At 44.9% G+C, this 17,586-nt stretch overlaps 1 protein-coding gene across 7 annotated transcripts in view; it reads left to right on the top strand.

The window, feature by feature from the left end:
- The first annotated feature begins 1,082 nt into the window (after positions 1–1,082).
- Positions 1,083–17,586, top strand: part of Alkbh3 (alkB homolog 3, alpha-ketoglutarate dependent dioxygenase) — a 34,087-nt gene continuing 17,583 nt past the window's right edge. Inside the window, exons 1-9 of one of the 7 annotated variants that reach the window (XM_037205034.1) lie at positions 1,093–1,171; positions 1,517–1,545; positions 2,804–2,974; positions 3,253–3,356; positions 4,820–4,854; positions 7,014–7,061; positions 8,760–8,863; positions 10,460–10,548; positions 16,707–16,916. In XM_037205034.1, coding sequence (XP_037060929.1) covers positions 2,875–2,974; positions 3,253–3,356; positions 4,820–4,854; positions 7,014–7,061; positions 8,760–8,863; positions 10,460–10,548; positions 16,707–16,916 — 690 coding nt within the window. In that variant the 5' untranslated portion in view covers positions 1,093–1,171; positions 1,517–1,545; positions 2,804–2,874. Of the gene's footprint in view, positions 1,172–1,516; positions 1,546–2,800; positions 2,975–3,252; positions 3,357–4,819; positions 4,855–7,013; positions 7,062–8,759; positions 8,864–10,459; positions 10,549–16,706; positions 16,917–17,586 lie in introns of all 7 variants that reach the window. The other 6 variants (XM_037205035.1, XM_028879003.2, XM_028879001.2 and 3 more) reach the window with 6 other exon arrangements.

Raw genomic sequence — 17,586 nt, 5'->3', positions numbered from 1 at the left:
ATGGCCATGTTCCATAAGAGACCGTGGTAGAGGGTGGGAATTCAGAGAAGTATAGTATCCCATTAAAGGACTAATTAGTCCGCTTATCTCTTTAGTGCTGCTTAAGGTAAGCCTACCTTCTAGGGGTAGTCCTTTGGCCAGGTGATTGACACGGACCAACAGCGATGCTATGTCTCCCCAGGACAGAGACTCTGGCCTCTTAATCAGAAAAGGATTTTCCTAAAAGGTCATTATTGCTACTCTTACAGTATCAGGCTTATTTGAAAGATTTCACAATAATCATGTTTGGGTAAATTTTAGAGAATAACTTGCAGAAAAATATTTGAATCAGTGCTACATTTAGAACAGTCATATTGTAAGGTACATAGGCTTAACCTGGTCACTTTAAAGATGCTTCTCAAGAGGTCGGATGGGTGAGAAGACACTTTGGGCTATCTTGAATTATTAAATTTATATAGTGTTCCAGACATTGTGATCTCATTTAATCCTGCTAACAGGAGCTATGATCATTTAAAAAGAAAACGGAGCACTTGCTGTGAATGGTAGTACTAGATGAAATTTAGACAGACCTGTGGACTCAAGTAAAATTTACTTTGCACTGGGGAACCCAGACAAATAAGACATGATCCCATGCTCCGCCTTAAATACTATGAACCAAAGTTGAGCAGGCAACCGTGGAAACAAGGCATATCCTAGGCTCCTCATGGTTTTCAAGATAACAAGCGAATTTTATGGCTGAACACACCATTACCTTCCAACTAACTCCCAGATCGGTCCACCAAGTTCCGGGGTACTGCGGTTGCCCTTTGCACGACAGACCAAAGATGCCAGCACTAGTTTCGTGGCGCTTACATCTTGGGGAATCTAGGCCTAGAAGACTCATCTGCATTCCCATCTCCGCCTCACCAGGGCCACCTTAGCCCCCCTGCCCCTGTCCACAGTTCTGATCCTGTTCCCTCCAGCTTCTCGACCCGGCCCTGTAGGCACCAGGGATGTGGGGCGACCCGGACTCCGGGGTACACACCGGAAGCGGTGTCGGTCTGTGACGTAGGAGGAAGTGACGGCCTGTGGTTGGGCGGTACAGGAGTGGGTGCCCCACTCGGAAGGTTCCCCAGCGTCCGGAGAGCTGAGCTGTTTGAGAGCGCCGGGAAGTTTCCTCAAGTCCAGCCAGGTGGGTGCAGCTCGCTCAGCGCCTGGCTTGCGGGGCGTGTGAGGAGCCCAGCTCTGCCCATCACAGCAGCAGGCTCCTCCCCGCTTTACTTTACCTCAACCCTGAGGGCAGCACTGACTCCTCTGCTTGTGGGGAGAGGCTGGGACTCAGACCGTAACCCGTGTTGCAGGTGGGACAGGGACAGACCTGCATTCCAAGCAAGGTCCCGCTACCGCCAGAGCCCTTGTTCTTTTTAAGGTTTCAAGCTTTGAGTGTCAGGGTGGCGGGGACCTTGGTTAGTAGATAAATTCTAGGACTCCACAAACTAAGTCTCACTCGGCACTCTAGAATTTTTATTTTCCTTAGTTGTCCTAGACGAGGGACATCGCTCCCGGGTGAGTGAGCAGCAAGGGGAGCCGGTCGGAGGCCTTCGGGGACCACCGCCTGCCCTCATCTGAGTCCTTTAAGACCTCCCACACTTTAAGACTTCTTTCACACATCTCGTAAGGCTGGAGAGCTGGATTTGCTTGTTTCCTTAACTCTTTGGGGCAGGTGACAGCCTCTGCATGTCCCTACCTGATAAATGATAAGCACGGGATGGGTTGCTGTTGGTGAGACAGCGTCTCAATATTTAGCTCAGGCTTCCTGAACGCTGGGATTACAGGTGCATGCTGGTAAACCATAATTCTTACCACCTAAGGAAATTTAAGATTGCAAATTTAAGCATAGAGTCCTGAGCCCAGAGCTGTTGGACCAGAAGGTCTAGGAGATGGGGCCTGGGAATCTGTAGGCTGAGCATTAATGTAAGTGTGCTCTCTTTGGGAACTTGAAGCTTTCCTAGACCCCAAAATAAGTGGCTCTAAATTCAGAACATATGGCCCAACCCTCCTGGATTCTGTATTTGCTATAGGGTATAATTTTTGGCCAAAAATGTAGGGGGTTTGATTAGCTTAAAGCCTGGGACTTGGTAAAAATTGAATTTTTAGTTGATATTGATTTCCTGAGTGACTTTGTAAATCGCTAACCCTTCTGATCCCCATACATATTAGCATATCTTACCTTTCACTGCTTGTTATAAGCATAGAAATGGAATCGTTCCTAAATCGTAGTTTTGAAAGTGGTACATGAATATTTTAGATTTTCATTTTAAATTTAATTTCAGTTGACAAATTATTGTATGTATTTATGGGATACTGTGACGTTTTGATATATACTTGTGATATATAATGAGTGCATCAAATTAATACATCTATTACTTCACATACCTTTTTGTGATGGGAATATTTAAAATCGACTCTTAGTAACTTTGAAATATCCAGGGATTTGGTATTTAAGGTCATTGTTCTGTGCAGGAGAACAGTAAAGCTTATCTTTGTCCAAGTGAAACTTTGTACTTTCGTCCTATTTCCCATCTGGTCTCCTTCCCTAATCACAAGCAATCACATTCTACTCTGAGGGGTTCAGCTTTCCGAAGTCTTTATGTGTGAGGTCATGTAACATTTGTCTCTCTGTGCTTTTCCTACATGTGGCCAAAGTCCTTCAGATTCCTCTGTCGTGGTACTTTTAAAGCTTCTGAGGAAATTCAGTACATCCTTTAGTGGGCCTGGCCCTCGAGGCCTTTAACAAAGCACTCGTTTCTTTTTTTGAAAGCAGGTAACCATTCCATGGTCTGAATCGGGAATGAGATCTTCTGGAATCTCAGAACAGAAAGCTTTTTGTTCAACATGGAGGACAAAAGACGGCGAGCCCGAGTGCAGGGAGCCTGGGCTGCTCCTGCCAAGAGCCAGGCTACTGCCCAGCCAGGCAAGAACCTGCAGGGACTGGGTGTGTGGATGTGGACAGCTGCCACCATCTCGTTTATATCCTTTGCTCTATAATGAACTCCCACTTGCGTTGGTAACGGTTTTCTTTAACTGTGACTGGCACTTTGTCTGATCTTATTGATGGTGAGCTAAGGACTTGAACTCAGTTCCTCCTGTTTAGTCAGTCCCCTCAGAGTGTGTTGCGGCTGTTCGGTGCCTCTGCCCATTACATTTGAGATCGTACGTCATCTTCAAGGAGGTTTATTGGCTCCTGTTTGAGACTCTTCTCTGCCATTTCAGCTACTGCTGCTAGGAGCCACCTTTCCCAAACACCGGGGCAGGCCTGGAAGAACAAGGAGCAGAAGCTGCCTGAGAGAGCGTTTGTGTTCCAAGAGCCTCAGCTGGTAAATGGTTGTTTCTCCTTCAGTAGTAACAGAGGCGTGTTTAGAAAAGCTGTTTCTGTAGCAGGGACTCCAACAGGGCCTGAATAAATTTGCTTAGGAGTAGCCGAACAAAAGGACTCTAATAATAATGAAATATGAACTATTTTAGTGTTCTTATATGTCTGAAGATTCTTTGTATTCTGCCCTTTTTTGGGGGTGGGGGTGGGGACAGGGAAGCTGTACCATGACAACCACCTTAAGGGCTATACTGTGACTAGTGCTTGTGTGGACTAAGACCTAACAGTTCTGTAATGATGCTCTCTTCAGAACTGTTACAGAAAATCCTTCTGAAAGGTCAGTGATTGTAGCAAAATGCCTGATTTTTAGCCCCCTACCTCCCATGGAAAATAAGTATAAAACCCACAGACGATTCAGTTTTGGGGGACAAGGGTATTGCAGGACTGGGGATCAAGCTCAGAGTCTTATATGTGCTAGACAAGTTGAGCTTGAGCTCAACTCCCAGTTCTTCTTTTATTTTCATGTGTGTGTTATGCAAATGCACGTTCATATAAATGGGTGTGCATGTGTATGTGCCTGTAGATGTGTGTGCAGAGGCCAGAGGTTGACATCACGTATCTTCCTCAATTGCTCCTCACCTTATATCGAGTCAGGGTCTCTCAGCTGAATATAGAACTTTCTGATTCAGCTGGTCTAACGAGCCAGTTTGCCCTGGGAGTTCCCTGTCTCCACCTCCCGAGCTCTGGCATTGCAGAGAAGCCTCTGCACCCTCTCAGCATTTACATGGTGTGGAGGATTTGAACCCGGCCTCTCAATGCTTTTGTAGCAAGTGCTTTATCAACTGAGCCAGCTCCTCACCTCCTTCAATTACAAAAATTAATAATAAAAATGGAAAAAAAACAGTTTGAAAATTAGGCACCTTAGTATAATAACAGCCTTATAAATCAGTGGTTCTCAACCTTCCTAATGCTGCAGCCTTTTAACACAGTTCATGTATGATGACCTCAACCATAACATTATTTCATTGCTACTTCATAATTTTGCTACTGTTTTGAATCAAAATGTAAATGTGTGTGTTTTCCAATGGTCTTAGGCGACCCCTATGAAAAGGTTGTTCAGCTCCCAAAGAAGTTGTGGCCCACAGGTGATACAAATAATTATCAAAACTCCTCTTAGAATGTATCTTCTCCTAAAAAAAAAAAAAAAAAGTCTTCCATATTAATAAAAGGTTTCTTCAGTTTCTGGCCAACACGAAAGTTGAAGAGTTCTAATTGTATCACGCTTTCTGTCAGCTGGCCAGTGTGACAGAGTTGTAGGAATTGCAGAAACAATGCTCTGTTGGGTAGTGGGGATGGAAAAAGGCTAGCTGTAAACCTGGCTTGGTTTTGGCTGGAAATGAGAGGTATGGGGTTATTCTTGACCCTTGGGAACCATCCCAGAACTCACATCTGCCTGTTTCCTTGCAGGTTGTACGTACAGCCCCAGAACCCAGAGTGATTGAGTAAGTAAGCATTGTCGGCGGTGAAGTGGGTGGCCAGAATCTTTCCCTCCATGATTTTCCCATTAAAAAGAGAATGGCTCAATACCTCTAAATTTTTAGCTGGAAGGAATAGTTCTACCTCAATCTTTGAACTTGATCTTTCGAAGAGACTTTCTGGGGTTGCTGATGCTATAGAAAACACAGCAAGATCTCTGCACATTGAGTTCTGCCTCTGGGGAAAATTTCCTGGCCCCGTCTCATTGGTGTCAGAGTAGGCTGGAGACAGAAAAGGCTTTTTCCTAAATCCTGGCAGCTTGGTTTGTTGAGAAACCTGTAAGTACCACTTTACTAACAGTCCTTTTGAAAGCTTCTCTAACCTAGATGACCCTACAGCCCATTTATTAAAACCACGGGGTTGTTCCCGAGCGATTTAAGCAATGCTAAATGTTCCTCTTGTATTGATCTGTGTCTGAAATGTTCTCCAAAGCTGATAGATATTTTGGCTTCTTTTCTCCTGCCTCCCACTCTCCACCTGATGTAAATAAATTATCAGTATGAACGATCCTTTTATGTTAGCAGTTAGCATCAGATGGATGTTCTTGCCCATGAGCAGTCTGTTTTGCTATATAGATATTTTAGATTGGTTTTTTTATAAGGATTTGAAACTAACACAAATGTCAACATAATTTAAAAAAATATCTAGTCACATCTTTGCAACTAGTTAGCTATATAACTAGTCCTGAGTTCTTTCCACATGTGTAGAGTTTGATTTTCTTCTTTGTATGTTAAGGATTAGTATTCCAATTACTTAAGCCCAGTCTAGATCTTCTAGTCTTTGACTGTTTGTATAGTAGCTGTGCGATATCACCTCCATCAGTGATAAAATGAACAAAGCCATGGAACCATGACAGTCAGGCTGAAATGGGAGGGATGCAATTGTAAGTTTGCAAGTCAAGAAAAGTCACAGCATCTACCCCTGTTTGTTTGGGGTTCAGCCTTGCTGTATCTAAAGTTAACTCTCCTAGGTTTTGTTTGTCAGTTCCCAGAAATGTGTTTCATGTTTGAAGTGAGACAGTGTCTAGATACAGTTCGGTATGCCTCATTAAAACACAGTATTCGTGCCTCAGAACCTCTGTAGACAACTTCTGTAGATGTGGTCGTTGTGAACTATATGCCAGCTATGGTCACTCAGCCTAGAGCCTAGCTCAGAGGTCATGAACCACTGACCCCCTGGAGAGAAGGGATATGAAAACCTTTAAAGTAGTGTCTGCTCTCTTGCTCTTCTGCCATGAACCTTACACCTGCATATCTGTGTTTCACACCTTCCCACATTTGATTAAATTCAGTGAACTTTTCTCACCATCCAGTGTGTATAAGCTGTGAAAATAAGCCACTCTAGTGAATAAAATACACGTGTAAACAAGTTGTAATTTTGTACGTAAGATCTAATACTGGCACAGGGTGAGATGGGTGATGTTACTGGCACAAATTAATGGTCAAGGAAGGTTTAGAAGTGGGGGCTAAGTAAGATTTTTGTAGGGGAAGTCAGAAGTTTTCACTGGGCCAGACTGGGAGCTAAGTTGGATAGGCGCTGCTTACTGGTAGGGAGGTATTCCAGCATACAGAAACATGGGCTAGAAACACCCACAGTGCTGTGTTAAGGGAATGCAAGCAGTTGATGCTGGAGATGGTAACTCTGGGGAGTCGTCAGAAGAGGGGTCTAGGTCTCAAGGACTGCGGATGCAGTTATGGGAACACTGAAGGCTTTTTACTCAGAGGAAGAACTCACTAGACTTTACTTTACAAGTATCAGAAGCTCTAGGTCTTGAGATGCATGCACTTGCCCCCTGGGTTGTACGCCTCATTCCAAACTTTCCTTGGGTGATAGATTCTTAGATCATATCATAATTATGGGCGAAACCTAAGGGGTAGAATGGAGGTTACTTTCTCCCACTTTTGTCTCCATGGCCTGATCCTGTCAGGGTTCTGTTCCCAGCACCATTAATGATGCACCACCATTTTCCCCTTGTCCAGCAGTTAAGGAGGGTGTAACTTAGCCTCCCTCATAGTGTTCTCTATCAGTAACCAATCCTAGTGACCAAACCAGGACCTTGGGAAGACGGAAACAGGGTGGATTCTTTTGCCTCACACTAACACGTGCTTTTCCTCTGCTTCTTTAGCAGGGAAGGTGTGTATGAGATCAGCCTGTCCCCCACAGGTGTGTCTAGGTAGGTGACTCCTCATTGGAACGTGAGTGCAGCTGTCGTTGAGTTATCACCTCTTGAATTGTCTTCTCCTTGTTAAGGAGCAAGACTTGGGTAATACCTCCTTTTCACAAAATGTTTCTAGTATCAAAACATAGGTACAGCTTCTCCCTGTTCCAGTAACTATCATGACTACAGTTTCGTGAGGAAGCAAGGCCCAGAGAGACTGTCCTTTTTCTGCACCCCCACAACTCACAGTAACTTAGTGCCGGCACTGGCTCGAGTCTTCTGTGAGCGCTTCCTTATTATTGCTGCACTTCAGGAACTACGTGTGTATTCATTATATAGTATTATATTGCCACATCAAGGTGAATTGAAGGTAAAGTTAAATCATATATTAAGTGCAGTCACTATTTTAAAATATTTTGAAAATAACTTAATGCACAAGTATATTAACTATCACCATAAACCAGTGAATAAACAAATGCATCAGAAATGACAAATGAAAATTGCTTAACAGGAGCCTCTGCTGGATGTGGAGCACCCTGTAAAATTGGCTGGAATGGCTACTGTTTTAATCCCTTTTGGAACCTTTCTGTCTTAGTTTGTTTTCTATTGCTGTGATAAAGACAGTGACCAAAAGCAGTGTGGGAAGGAAAGGGTGTATTTCATCTTACAACTCTCAGGTCACAGTCCATCACCGAGGGAAGTCAGGGCAGGAACGGAAGCAGAGACCGTGGAGGAATGCTGCTTACTGGCTTTCTCTTCCTAGGTTAATCTGTGTGCTTAAACATCCCAGGACCATCTGACGAGGGATGGTATTCCCACAGTAAGCTGGGCCTTCCCACCTCAATCGTCAATCAAGGCAAACTCCTACAGACTTACCTATAGGCCAGTCTGATAGAGACAATTCCTCAGTTGAGATTCCTTCTTCCCATATGACCCAGGCTTGTGTCAGCTTGACAAGAAATAAAAACAACAGCAACAGCAAAACAAACCAGCCATCCAACCGGGACACTCCTTTAAAGCCAAACTTTAACAGCCAGTGTGCGGAACCAGCTGTCTTGTCTTGGTCAGCCATGTCTTGTGTTAACTAGGTAGCCCTAGAAGATCTCTGGGTCTTCTAAATCACATGAGCCTTCTGAGGGCTTGCTGCTGTCAAGACTGAAAGAGAGTCCAGACTTTTCTTAGGAAAGAGATGCAAAGTGACCTTTTCAGCTGAGTCTGTAATAGGATGAGAACTTATTTAGTAAAAGGGAGACCTCATTAGGATGTGTTTGTTTTGATAGCTGTGATAGTCTCTGTCTTCTAATGGATGTAGTTTTAAAAAATTATCTTTTGACCCCCGCGTTTTACTGGTGACTCTTCATAGTGGCCTTATGAAATGGATGTCATCCTTAGGTTACACTTTTGGAAACTGAGGGACATTAAGTACCTTCGAACTAAGCCATGCTAGTAATCTCTGTCCTTTATCTCCTGGGCAGTATCTTGAATGTTGTTTGAAGCAGAAATCTAAAAAGACCTCGTGCATCCCTGGTACTTCCTTGTGTCTTTAGTGGTTCCGTGAATGGAGTTTATTTTACATGAAGATCACGTGGGAGGGAAGTGGTGAGACGGTTTCCTCTTCCCTTTCAAGTGAAGGTCAATCAACTGATCCCCCAGTTGTTACTCTGTCCGCCTCTTCTGTGCAGTTTAGCTAATGTCAGTTCTTTCTGCATGAAGGGTGCGTTTATATCCTGGCTTTGTGGACCTGAAGGAAGCTGACTGGATATTGGAGCGCCTTTGTCGGGATGTCCCCTGGAAACAGAGGATGGGTATCAGAGAGGGTAAGTAGGCCTCCAGGCTGCATAGTCCCCATTCAGATGTTTTCCAGTTCCCTACATCTGCTTCACACAGCTGGTCTCAAGCAGGTTCAAGCCTAGAACTCCCTAAGGGACAGACAGGAAGGAAGGAGTATGCCAGGCAGAAGCCACAGCCAGCAGAGTCCTAGAGGTCAGGGAGAGTGGACAAGAGAGAAGCAAGAGCTCAGAGAGCCAGGAAAGCCTGCCTGGCTGACCCGAGGCTGACCCACTCTCCCTTTCGCTTTATCTGCTTCCTCTGTTTAGTTCTGATGGTGCTCAGTTCTTCTTCATAGAAGTTTCCAGAGCTTTCTTTGTGCTAATCCATTTGGCACACATTTTTCTCAAGTCCTTCTTACTGACTTTGTGTTCTCTTTCCTGTCGCTGGAGTCGGCCAGTCTCTCTCAGTTTCAATGTCCGCTCGCATGTAAAGATGTGATCTGCCTTTTCTGTTGCGCTCCCTGCACCAGCATACCACGCGTGGCCACTAGGCGGCGTCTGTGCTCTAGCATAGACTCCAGTAGGCTGTGGAGTGAGTTTGAATTGCTTGTGAAAAAAGAGACAAAGTGTGTGTAAACTGGCTTCTTTTTTTTTTTTAATTATTATTATTATTTTTTATCTCGGGTGTCAGAATATGAGCCAGCCTTCTTAGGGAAGCCTTCTTCCTATTCCAGGAGTTTTCACAGTGCGGCTTTTGGTTGCTGGCTTTAGCATTCCAAATAATGGTTAATTTTGAGCAAATTACAGTTGTGACTCTATAATTTTAGGTTTTCTTATCTTTAAAATTTATCTAATAGTACATAAATTATAAAATTCATGTGTTAATTAAATTCAAATGATGCATGATATCTGCTTAATAGAATGTTGACTGGGGTGTGTGTGTGTGTGTGTGTGTGTGTGTGTGTGTGTGTGTGGCCTTTAATGAACATTGGCTCCTCCCACCCCTTTTTGGCAGTTCTGGGTTCAAACCTAGGGTCTTAGGCAGGCTTAGAAAGCTCTACCACTGAGCTACATGTACCCAGCCCTGTGCTTAATCTTGTTGTGGCTGATGTCTGCTGGGGAGAGATGGTAACCCCATAACCTTTCTAAAATAGTCTGGATATCATACATTTGTGACAGGCAGGTGTGTGCTATGGTTGCTTACACTTTTTAGATCAGAGGGGCATGTACAGTGTTGCTAGGACACATAGGTTCTCTTGTTTTTCAAATGGATTATTGGTACCACAGATTCCTTTTCCCAAGGTCCAGGCTCCATATTCTGCTTTTTGAGACTTTTTTTTTTTTTTTGCTGTGACTGAAACAAACAGATGATACACATTCCCTCCCCAGAGCCTTTGCCCAGGCTATCCCTCCCTCCCCAGAGCCTTTGCCCAGGCTATCCCTGCCAGCATGTCTTCTTTCCTGTGTAGCCCGTCCAGCTTCCACTAGCCCCCTCTCACATCCTGTCTGAGGAAGGGATTGGGTCGGCCTTCCTCTTCCTTCGTGTTCCTCACGCTTCTTGCACAGTGCAGGCACGGATTGGCTGGCAGCAGACACACCTTACCAGCAGCAACTGTCTCAAGAGCCCTGTATTTTCTTTCTTAGATATAACTTATCCGCAACCAAGACTTACAGCATGGTATGGAGAGCTTCCTTACACTTACTCAAGAATCACTATGGAACCAAATCCTCACGTATGTTGAAATGATGTCACTGGTGTGGGTTGCTGGCCTAAGTGTTGAGTACTAAAAGTAAGTCCTCAGAGAGGCACGTGACGGTTCCTACTTCAGAAAGTCCTCTGGGTTCAGAAACCTCCTGCTTCTTGTCCTCTGTGAGCTCATGACTTGTAAATGAGCTCAGAGGATGGGCGGAAACTGGAACTGTGAATCGGGACTGGAGTGTGGGCTCCCAGGGGAAGGAGCTGTCTCTCCCGACCCCTCCTCCGTGAACGCTGCTTGTGTCCTGCTGTGTGGCACACCCCTGCAGCCGGCCAGTGAGGGTAGGGCGCCCTTCCGTTTCTCAGCTCTGTTGTGACTTGTGAAAAAACCTGGGTTTTGTTAACTTTATGTTTGTTCTGTGGGTACAGTTTCCAGACTTCCAACTTACTGCCACTTGGGCTTGTTTCTACTGCTTCTTTTGGTACTACATGCCTATAATCCTACAACTCAGGAAGCTAAGGCAGGGGCATCATAAGTTCAAGGCCAGCCTGAACAGCACAGTATAACCCTATCTCTTAAAAAAAATTCCATGACAGCAGACAAAGATATTTTGGTATATAAATAAGCTTGTCCAAAGGCTAGAGTTGAGGTCCAAGAAATAGCTCCCTGTTTAGTTCTTGGACTCTTGCCTCTGACAAAAATGTTGCGCTTTCTTGAAAGAGACTTTGAAGAAATGGAGTTTTGCTTATTCATCTGGACACACAGACGTGTGACATGTTTTAGAGCCCTGGCAAGATGTAAGCACAAAGCCCCTGTGTGCTGAGGTACCCAGGGACGACATGGACACAGTGTGGCTGTCACAGGAGGAGGCTGCTGCTTTGATGGGCTGTTTTCTGGGGCTGGATGAAGACTGTGCCTTTAGAGTTGTGGAGACTCCTTTTCTCGGAAGTAGATTTGGAGACCGTGAGGAACAAAAGCTGTCCCCACTTGGTCACAGCCGTTTACCTGCTTATCCACAGCGGCGAAGCTGGGGGCCAAGCAGGCTTGGGCAGGTCCTTCTTCTTTCATTCCAGCTTGTTCTTCAGTCAGCTTTCTCAGCAGACGTTGCTGGGCATCGGTTGGGGGCAGTTCCTGGCTGAAAACCCACCATTTTAGAGTGTACAGAAGCCACACCACACAGCCTTGCTTCATATCGTCTTTCACTTAGGAGGCATTTTTAAAACATCTTTCCAAGAGAATTTTTTTTCAATGACGAGCCTTTTTGACTCTTATTGAAATTGTAGTCTCCGCACTTACGAAGAGGAAAGAGAACTCTAGGTCTGAGATAGTTAGACCCTTCCCTGGAAAATTGTAAGTGGCTTGGGCATGTGGCTTAGTTGAACAGCACTTACCTACTGTGCACAAGGCCCTGGGTCTTGTTCTTAGCACCACAAAACATAAACCAACCAAACCAAACAAAACCCCCTTCAGTAAATAAGACTGAAAAATTATCTATATGTTTCTCTTACCTATATATCATTAACATATCTTAGAATCAGTAAATATGCTACATGGATTTAATACCTGTATAATATTTCATAGTCTTTAAATACAGTAATTTATTCAAGCAAGCCTCTTGTTGGACATTAAGATTGTCAAAATAGGGCTAGAGAGATTGCTCAGCCACTAAGTGCCTGCCGCACAGGCGTGAGTGAGGACCTGAGTTTGACCTGCACCTTCCAAACCCAGGGGAAAGAGCGTAGGAGTGCATGTTTGAAATCCTAGTGCTGAGAAGTGCTAGCCCATTAGTCTAGCCTACTTGGTGAATTCCAGGCAAGTAAAGATCCTGTATCGAGAGAGAGAGAGAGAGAGAGAGAGAGAGAGAGAGAGAGAGAGAGAGAGAGAGAGAGAGAAAGAAAGGAAGAAAGAAGAAAGAGAGAGAAAGGAAGGAAGGAAAGAAAGAAAGAAAGAAAGGAAGGAAGGAAGGAAGGAAGGAAGGAAGGAAGGAAGGAAGGAAGGAAGGAAGAAAAGAAAGGAGAAGAACCAGACCGCACCTATTCGGATGATATTAGACATTATCTTCTGGTCTCTAAGTGTTATACATGTGGGAACACATTTACACAAAAGGTGGCGCACGCCTTTAATCCCAGCACTTGGGAGGCAGAGCCAGGCGGATCTCTGTGAGTTCGAGGCCAGCCTGGTCTCCAAAGCGAGTTCCAGGAAAGGCGCAAAGCTACACAGAAACCCTGTCTCAAAAAACCAATTAAAAAAAAGATTCTCAAATTATAAGTCCTATTGTGGAATTTTGTGTGTTTATTGCTAATATATTTAGTATACACACATTTCTTTTGAGACAAGTCCTCATTAGATAGATAGGCTGGCTCCAACTTTCTATAGCTAAGGATGGCTTTCAACTCAAACTCCTACTGCTCTAGCCTCCCAGAGTGGTGTCAGAGGCATGTCCATCCGCCCAGCTTCAGTCCTGGATTTTGAAGCTTGTTTGTCTTTGTACAAACTGAATGATAACGGGCCCAGTGAAGAACATAGATTAAAACTTAGTCAGCTGCAAGCCCCACCAACGTGAGCTCTTCTTTCTGTAGACCCAGACCCACCTCTGTGGCCCGGAGGTCACTCTGAAAACTGTCGGAAGCCTGTTTTCGTCTTCTGTGTTCTCACACTTTCCTCTGATGTCCTTTAAGGATAGAATGCCTTCCCTGAACAGCAAGATGACGCTGAATTTTAATTTAGACATTCAGTTCTAAGGGATCTCTATTTAGAGAATTGGTTAAAGAGCCTAAATTAATCCTCCATTACCCTCTGCATATCCCCCTTTCTCTATACTTCACGACCAAAAATAGCCGGGAGAAAACCATATACCACTTAGAAACGTAATGCAAACTTAATGTGTTGCCACAGTGTTGAGTCCCAAACGAGTCAGGCAAGTGCTAATGAGATTCTCCGTCACAGTCTAGAAAAGCCATCTTCTTTCCATTCTTGTTTTCTTGTTAAGTGTGTAATTCTAGCATCCGATCTCTCTGTGAAGGTAGATTACAGCTGGGAGATGGGCAGGCAGCTCAGCTTGCCCATGTGGTAGCCGGGATTTCATTTTAGAAATTTGTTCTCTTGAACGAGGGCCAGCTTAATAACATTTTTGTTTTGCTGTACTGACCTAAGTTCTGTGTGCTGTTGCTGTTCCGTTTCTAAATCCTCTGCTGATGTGATGCTGGTAGGCACAGAGAGGCCCAGCGTTCATTCCGGTGTCACACTGCAGTGCCGCTCCAGTGCTTCTGTGGCAGGAGCGGGGCTAGACTCAGTGCTGCACTGTCCCTCTGAGCACCCATCCTGTCACTACCAGGTGGGACACAGCCACTGCGGAAGCGCAACCCACGGGTCCAGGAAGCCTCTGTAGGGACTGCGCTATGTTTTCACGACAATGCAAGAGTGTGCGTTTGTGACTGTAGCATCTGCTCTGATGCTACAGAAAGGCCTGTGGATGACCAGGGAGCACCTCAGCACCAACGAACTGCCAGTGGTCACCGTGCTCCCCACCACTGCTCACTCCCGCCTACAGCTTTCAAAATGCTGAGTTCAGTGCCTATGAGATGGCTCAGTGGATAAAGGCACTGGCCCCCAAGCTTGATGACCTGAGTTCAATCCCATGACCCACATGGTGAAAGTGGAGAACTAATCCTGCAAATTGTCCTCTGACTGCCACATATGTGCTGTGTACATGTGGGCACATGTGCACACACACTAAAGAAATGTAATTTGAAAAGGTAAAAATGGGGGGCTCTAGAGACAGCTCAGAGGTTAGGAGCACGTGATGCTACTGGTAGATAACTTAGATTCAGTTCCCCACACTCAACTGTCTGTAACTCCAGTTACCAGAGATCTGATGCCCTCTTCTGACCTCTATGAGCACCAGGCACACATATAGTATAAATACATACCTGCAGGCAAAATACTTGTACTCATAAAATAAAAATACATGCACATAAAGTAAAAATAAATCTAAATTTTTTCCAATTAAAAATAAAAATGCTAAGTCAGGCATAAGTGGTGAATGCTTTTACTCAGAGATCTGCCAGCCTGGTCTACAAAGTGAGTTCCAGGCTAGCCAGGGCTATCTAGAGAGACCCTGTCTCAAAAAACAAACAAAAGAGCTAATTTCATTGAAGATTAGCCTTACGAAAACAGTAACCTAAGTTTTATTAAATCCTGGAATTCAAGTACATCTGAATAGTTCATTTGATGATATTGAAAGAATACATAAAGCATGTCTCCTAAAAACTGAGTGTGATTGAGATGTAAGCTGTTTCCCCCCCATAGATTAGTTTTATATAAAACAACTGGCATACAGACCTCTTATTCAGATCTGAGAACCTGACTAATATGTCCTCATCAACAAATTAAATTAGTTTCACTTCAGTGAAAAGAGTGGACAGGGTTTGTTGTCAATGATAAAAGTTGAATTTTCAAGCAAAAAAACCAGACTTTGGGGGAAACTAGCATCCATCACTTTGAGCCTGGCTTCTTCCCATGACCTAGACTTGTCTGATGAAATTAGTGTCAACATTTACAGTTTCGTTACTGTGTAAATGAAATATGTGAATGTTTAGAAGAACTGTATAACTCAGAGACCGGTGTTTCCCAGGTGACGAAGGGTAGATCTTACCAAAACCACAGAAGATAAAGGTCCATTCAAATTGAAATGTAAAAGAACAAGACAAGTTTGAGATAGTGTCAGATTCCGGATTGCGGCTAACTCAAGAAGTCCTCACAGGCTGAGCTTTGGATGCAGTCACAGAACCCGCTCTCCGACAGGACTGTGCACTAATTCTAATTTTAGCAGAGTAAATGCAGAAGCAGAAGAGCTGGCTGCCTCCTGTGAAGACAGACATTGCATTTGCAAAGCGGGGCCACTTTCCTCATGTTTTTCTATTGAAATTACAGAAATTTTTTCATACAAAGTTACACGGATTTGTTGTTGCCTTTTGAATGAACTACCAATGTTGTATTTATCTTGACACAGAGTCTTGCTGTAGCCCAGGCTTGTTTTGAACTTTGTCTTCCTGCCTCAGCCTTCTGGCATTATAGCATGTGCCACCCCTCTCAGTTCAGCTTTAATTTTAATATAGTAAATATCAATAACTATAACCTAAAAGAACAAAGGTTCGAGCTGGGCATGGTGGCGCACACCTTTAGTTTCAGCACTTGGGAGGAAGAGGTAGGCAGATCTCTGTGAGTTCAAGATCAGCCTGATCTACATAGCAAGTTCCAGGCCAACCAGGGCTACATACTGAGACCCTGTCTCAAACAACAACAACAGTAAAATTCAACAGAGGTTTTTTGAGGACATCAGTAATTTTGGTAGTGTAAAGTTTGAAAAGCACTGTCCTAAAGCGTATGCCGGGCTCTTGAGACTTTGAGTGAGACACAGAACTCTAGTGAAAGCCAGTGCACAGCCTATGACTGATGTACATAGCTCCCCGAGTACATGGCCACACGGTGCAAACTGCATTCCTGAACTGGGCATGGACAGCAAGCGGTGCTGTGCAGTGTAAGTCTGTAATTTTATGGCTCTAAGAATGTGCTCTGGGTCCCATTCTATAGGACAGAAAAAGAGCGCATGTGTTTGTTGACATAGTATAGACCAGGGTGGCCTCAGCCTCAGCCTCCCAAGTGCTAGGATTATTGGCACGCACCACTTTGCCAGGCTGCGGGTTCTGACTGTAGGAAGTTAGCTACTCTAAATATTACATACTTTTCAGGAAAGCAAGTCTGTTGTTGAGAAGAAACTAGGGACAGGATGAATGGAAGGCACCCCATTGAGAGTTCTCTTGCTCTTCACTTGAGCCTGAGTGTGTGGACTGACTGGCTACGTCAGCGTCTCCGCTCCACTTAGCCCAGCACTGCCTTTCCAGACCACCCTCAGCGGAGTGGCATTGGCTTCTTGGTGGGGATGTGCACTGCAGGAGAAACAAGAGATGGTAGACAGACTCCAGCCTTCCCACTTAGTGCTTTCCTAGAGTGGAGGAGGCTGGCTGGCTTCAGCACAGAGATGGAGGGAGGAGACAAAGCTACTCCTCTGGCCTTCTGTTCATTGCATTTCCCTGCTCAGAACTCGGTTGATTTTTGCCTTTCCTCCTGTTTTTCCATGGCGGCCTACTGTGTCTTGTGTGCCTGCCCCTGCACCTGCTTCGGCTCGCTGACAGTGGCATCCCGTGCTCTGCACTCTGAAGAGCCGCGTTGAGGAGAACACTGGCCACACCTTCAACTCCTTGCTCTGCAATCTGTACCGGGACGAGAAGGACAGCGTGGACTGGCACAGTGACGATGAGCCCTCACTGGGGAGCTGCCCTGTCATTGCCTCACTTAGTTTTGGTGCCACTCGGACTTTTGAGATGAGGAAGAAACCTCCACCTGTAAGTATTCTCTGCCGTAAACATGTGCTTTCTCTTACCTCCTAATCAGTGAAGAACACGGATCTCTAAAAGCCGCTGTTTCCAGGAGTTCGTGGTATTGGTGAAATATTTTTCAGCTGATTGCTTCCTCTGTAGGAAACGTGGCTTCCAAAGTGCCCGCTCAGGCATTTGTTTATCCAACAGGAATTGTCTTCCCTATGCCTGGTCCCGTAGGCCCATCCCCACTGATGGAAAGGAGTGACAGAGTCCTTGTCCTATGCAAAGCATCTACCAGGCAAAGCATTGAAATGATTGCATTTGTGATGCACGCTGTGACTGAAGAGTTCCAGGAGGGTGACTCAGAGTTAGGGAGATTCCAGAAACTCAAGAAAGATGCCCCTGAAGTGCCTGTCATTTCCTGTACTCCTGTGTGCCAGGCCACTGTTCTGTGAGGGAGCATCATGCCGATCCTCACTGCCTTCTTAGTCTTCTTCTGAAAGATATGTAAGCCTCTGACTCCTGAGAGGCAGCTCAAGCCAGGTTACCAGGCCATAGTGTGCCTAAGTTGAGTTTGGGGAGCAATGGGTAAACGGACTTCAAGTTCAGTTTTCACCCCAGCTCTTGTGTAGATTACATGCATTTGAAAGATTTGGGACTGTTGACCCCATATGTTGATGTAACCAACCGTCTT

Source organism: Peromyscus leucopus, chromosome 4 (genome assembly GCF_004664715.2).
Source record: "Peromyscus leucopus breed LL Stock chromosome 4, UCI_PerLeu_2.1, whole genome shotgun sequence".
NCBI classification, from domain to species: domain Eukaryota; kingdom Metazoa; phylum Chordata; class Mammalia; order Rodentia; family Cricetidae; genus Peromyscus; species Peromyscus leucopus.
This window is presented reverse-complemented; position numbering and strand designations above follow the sequence as displayed.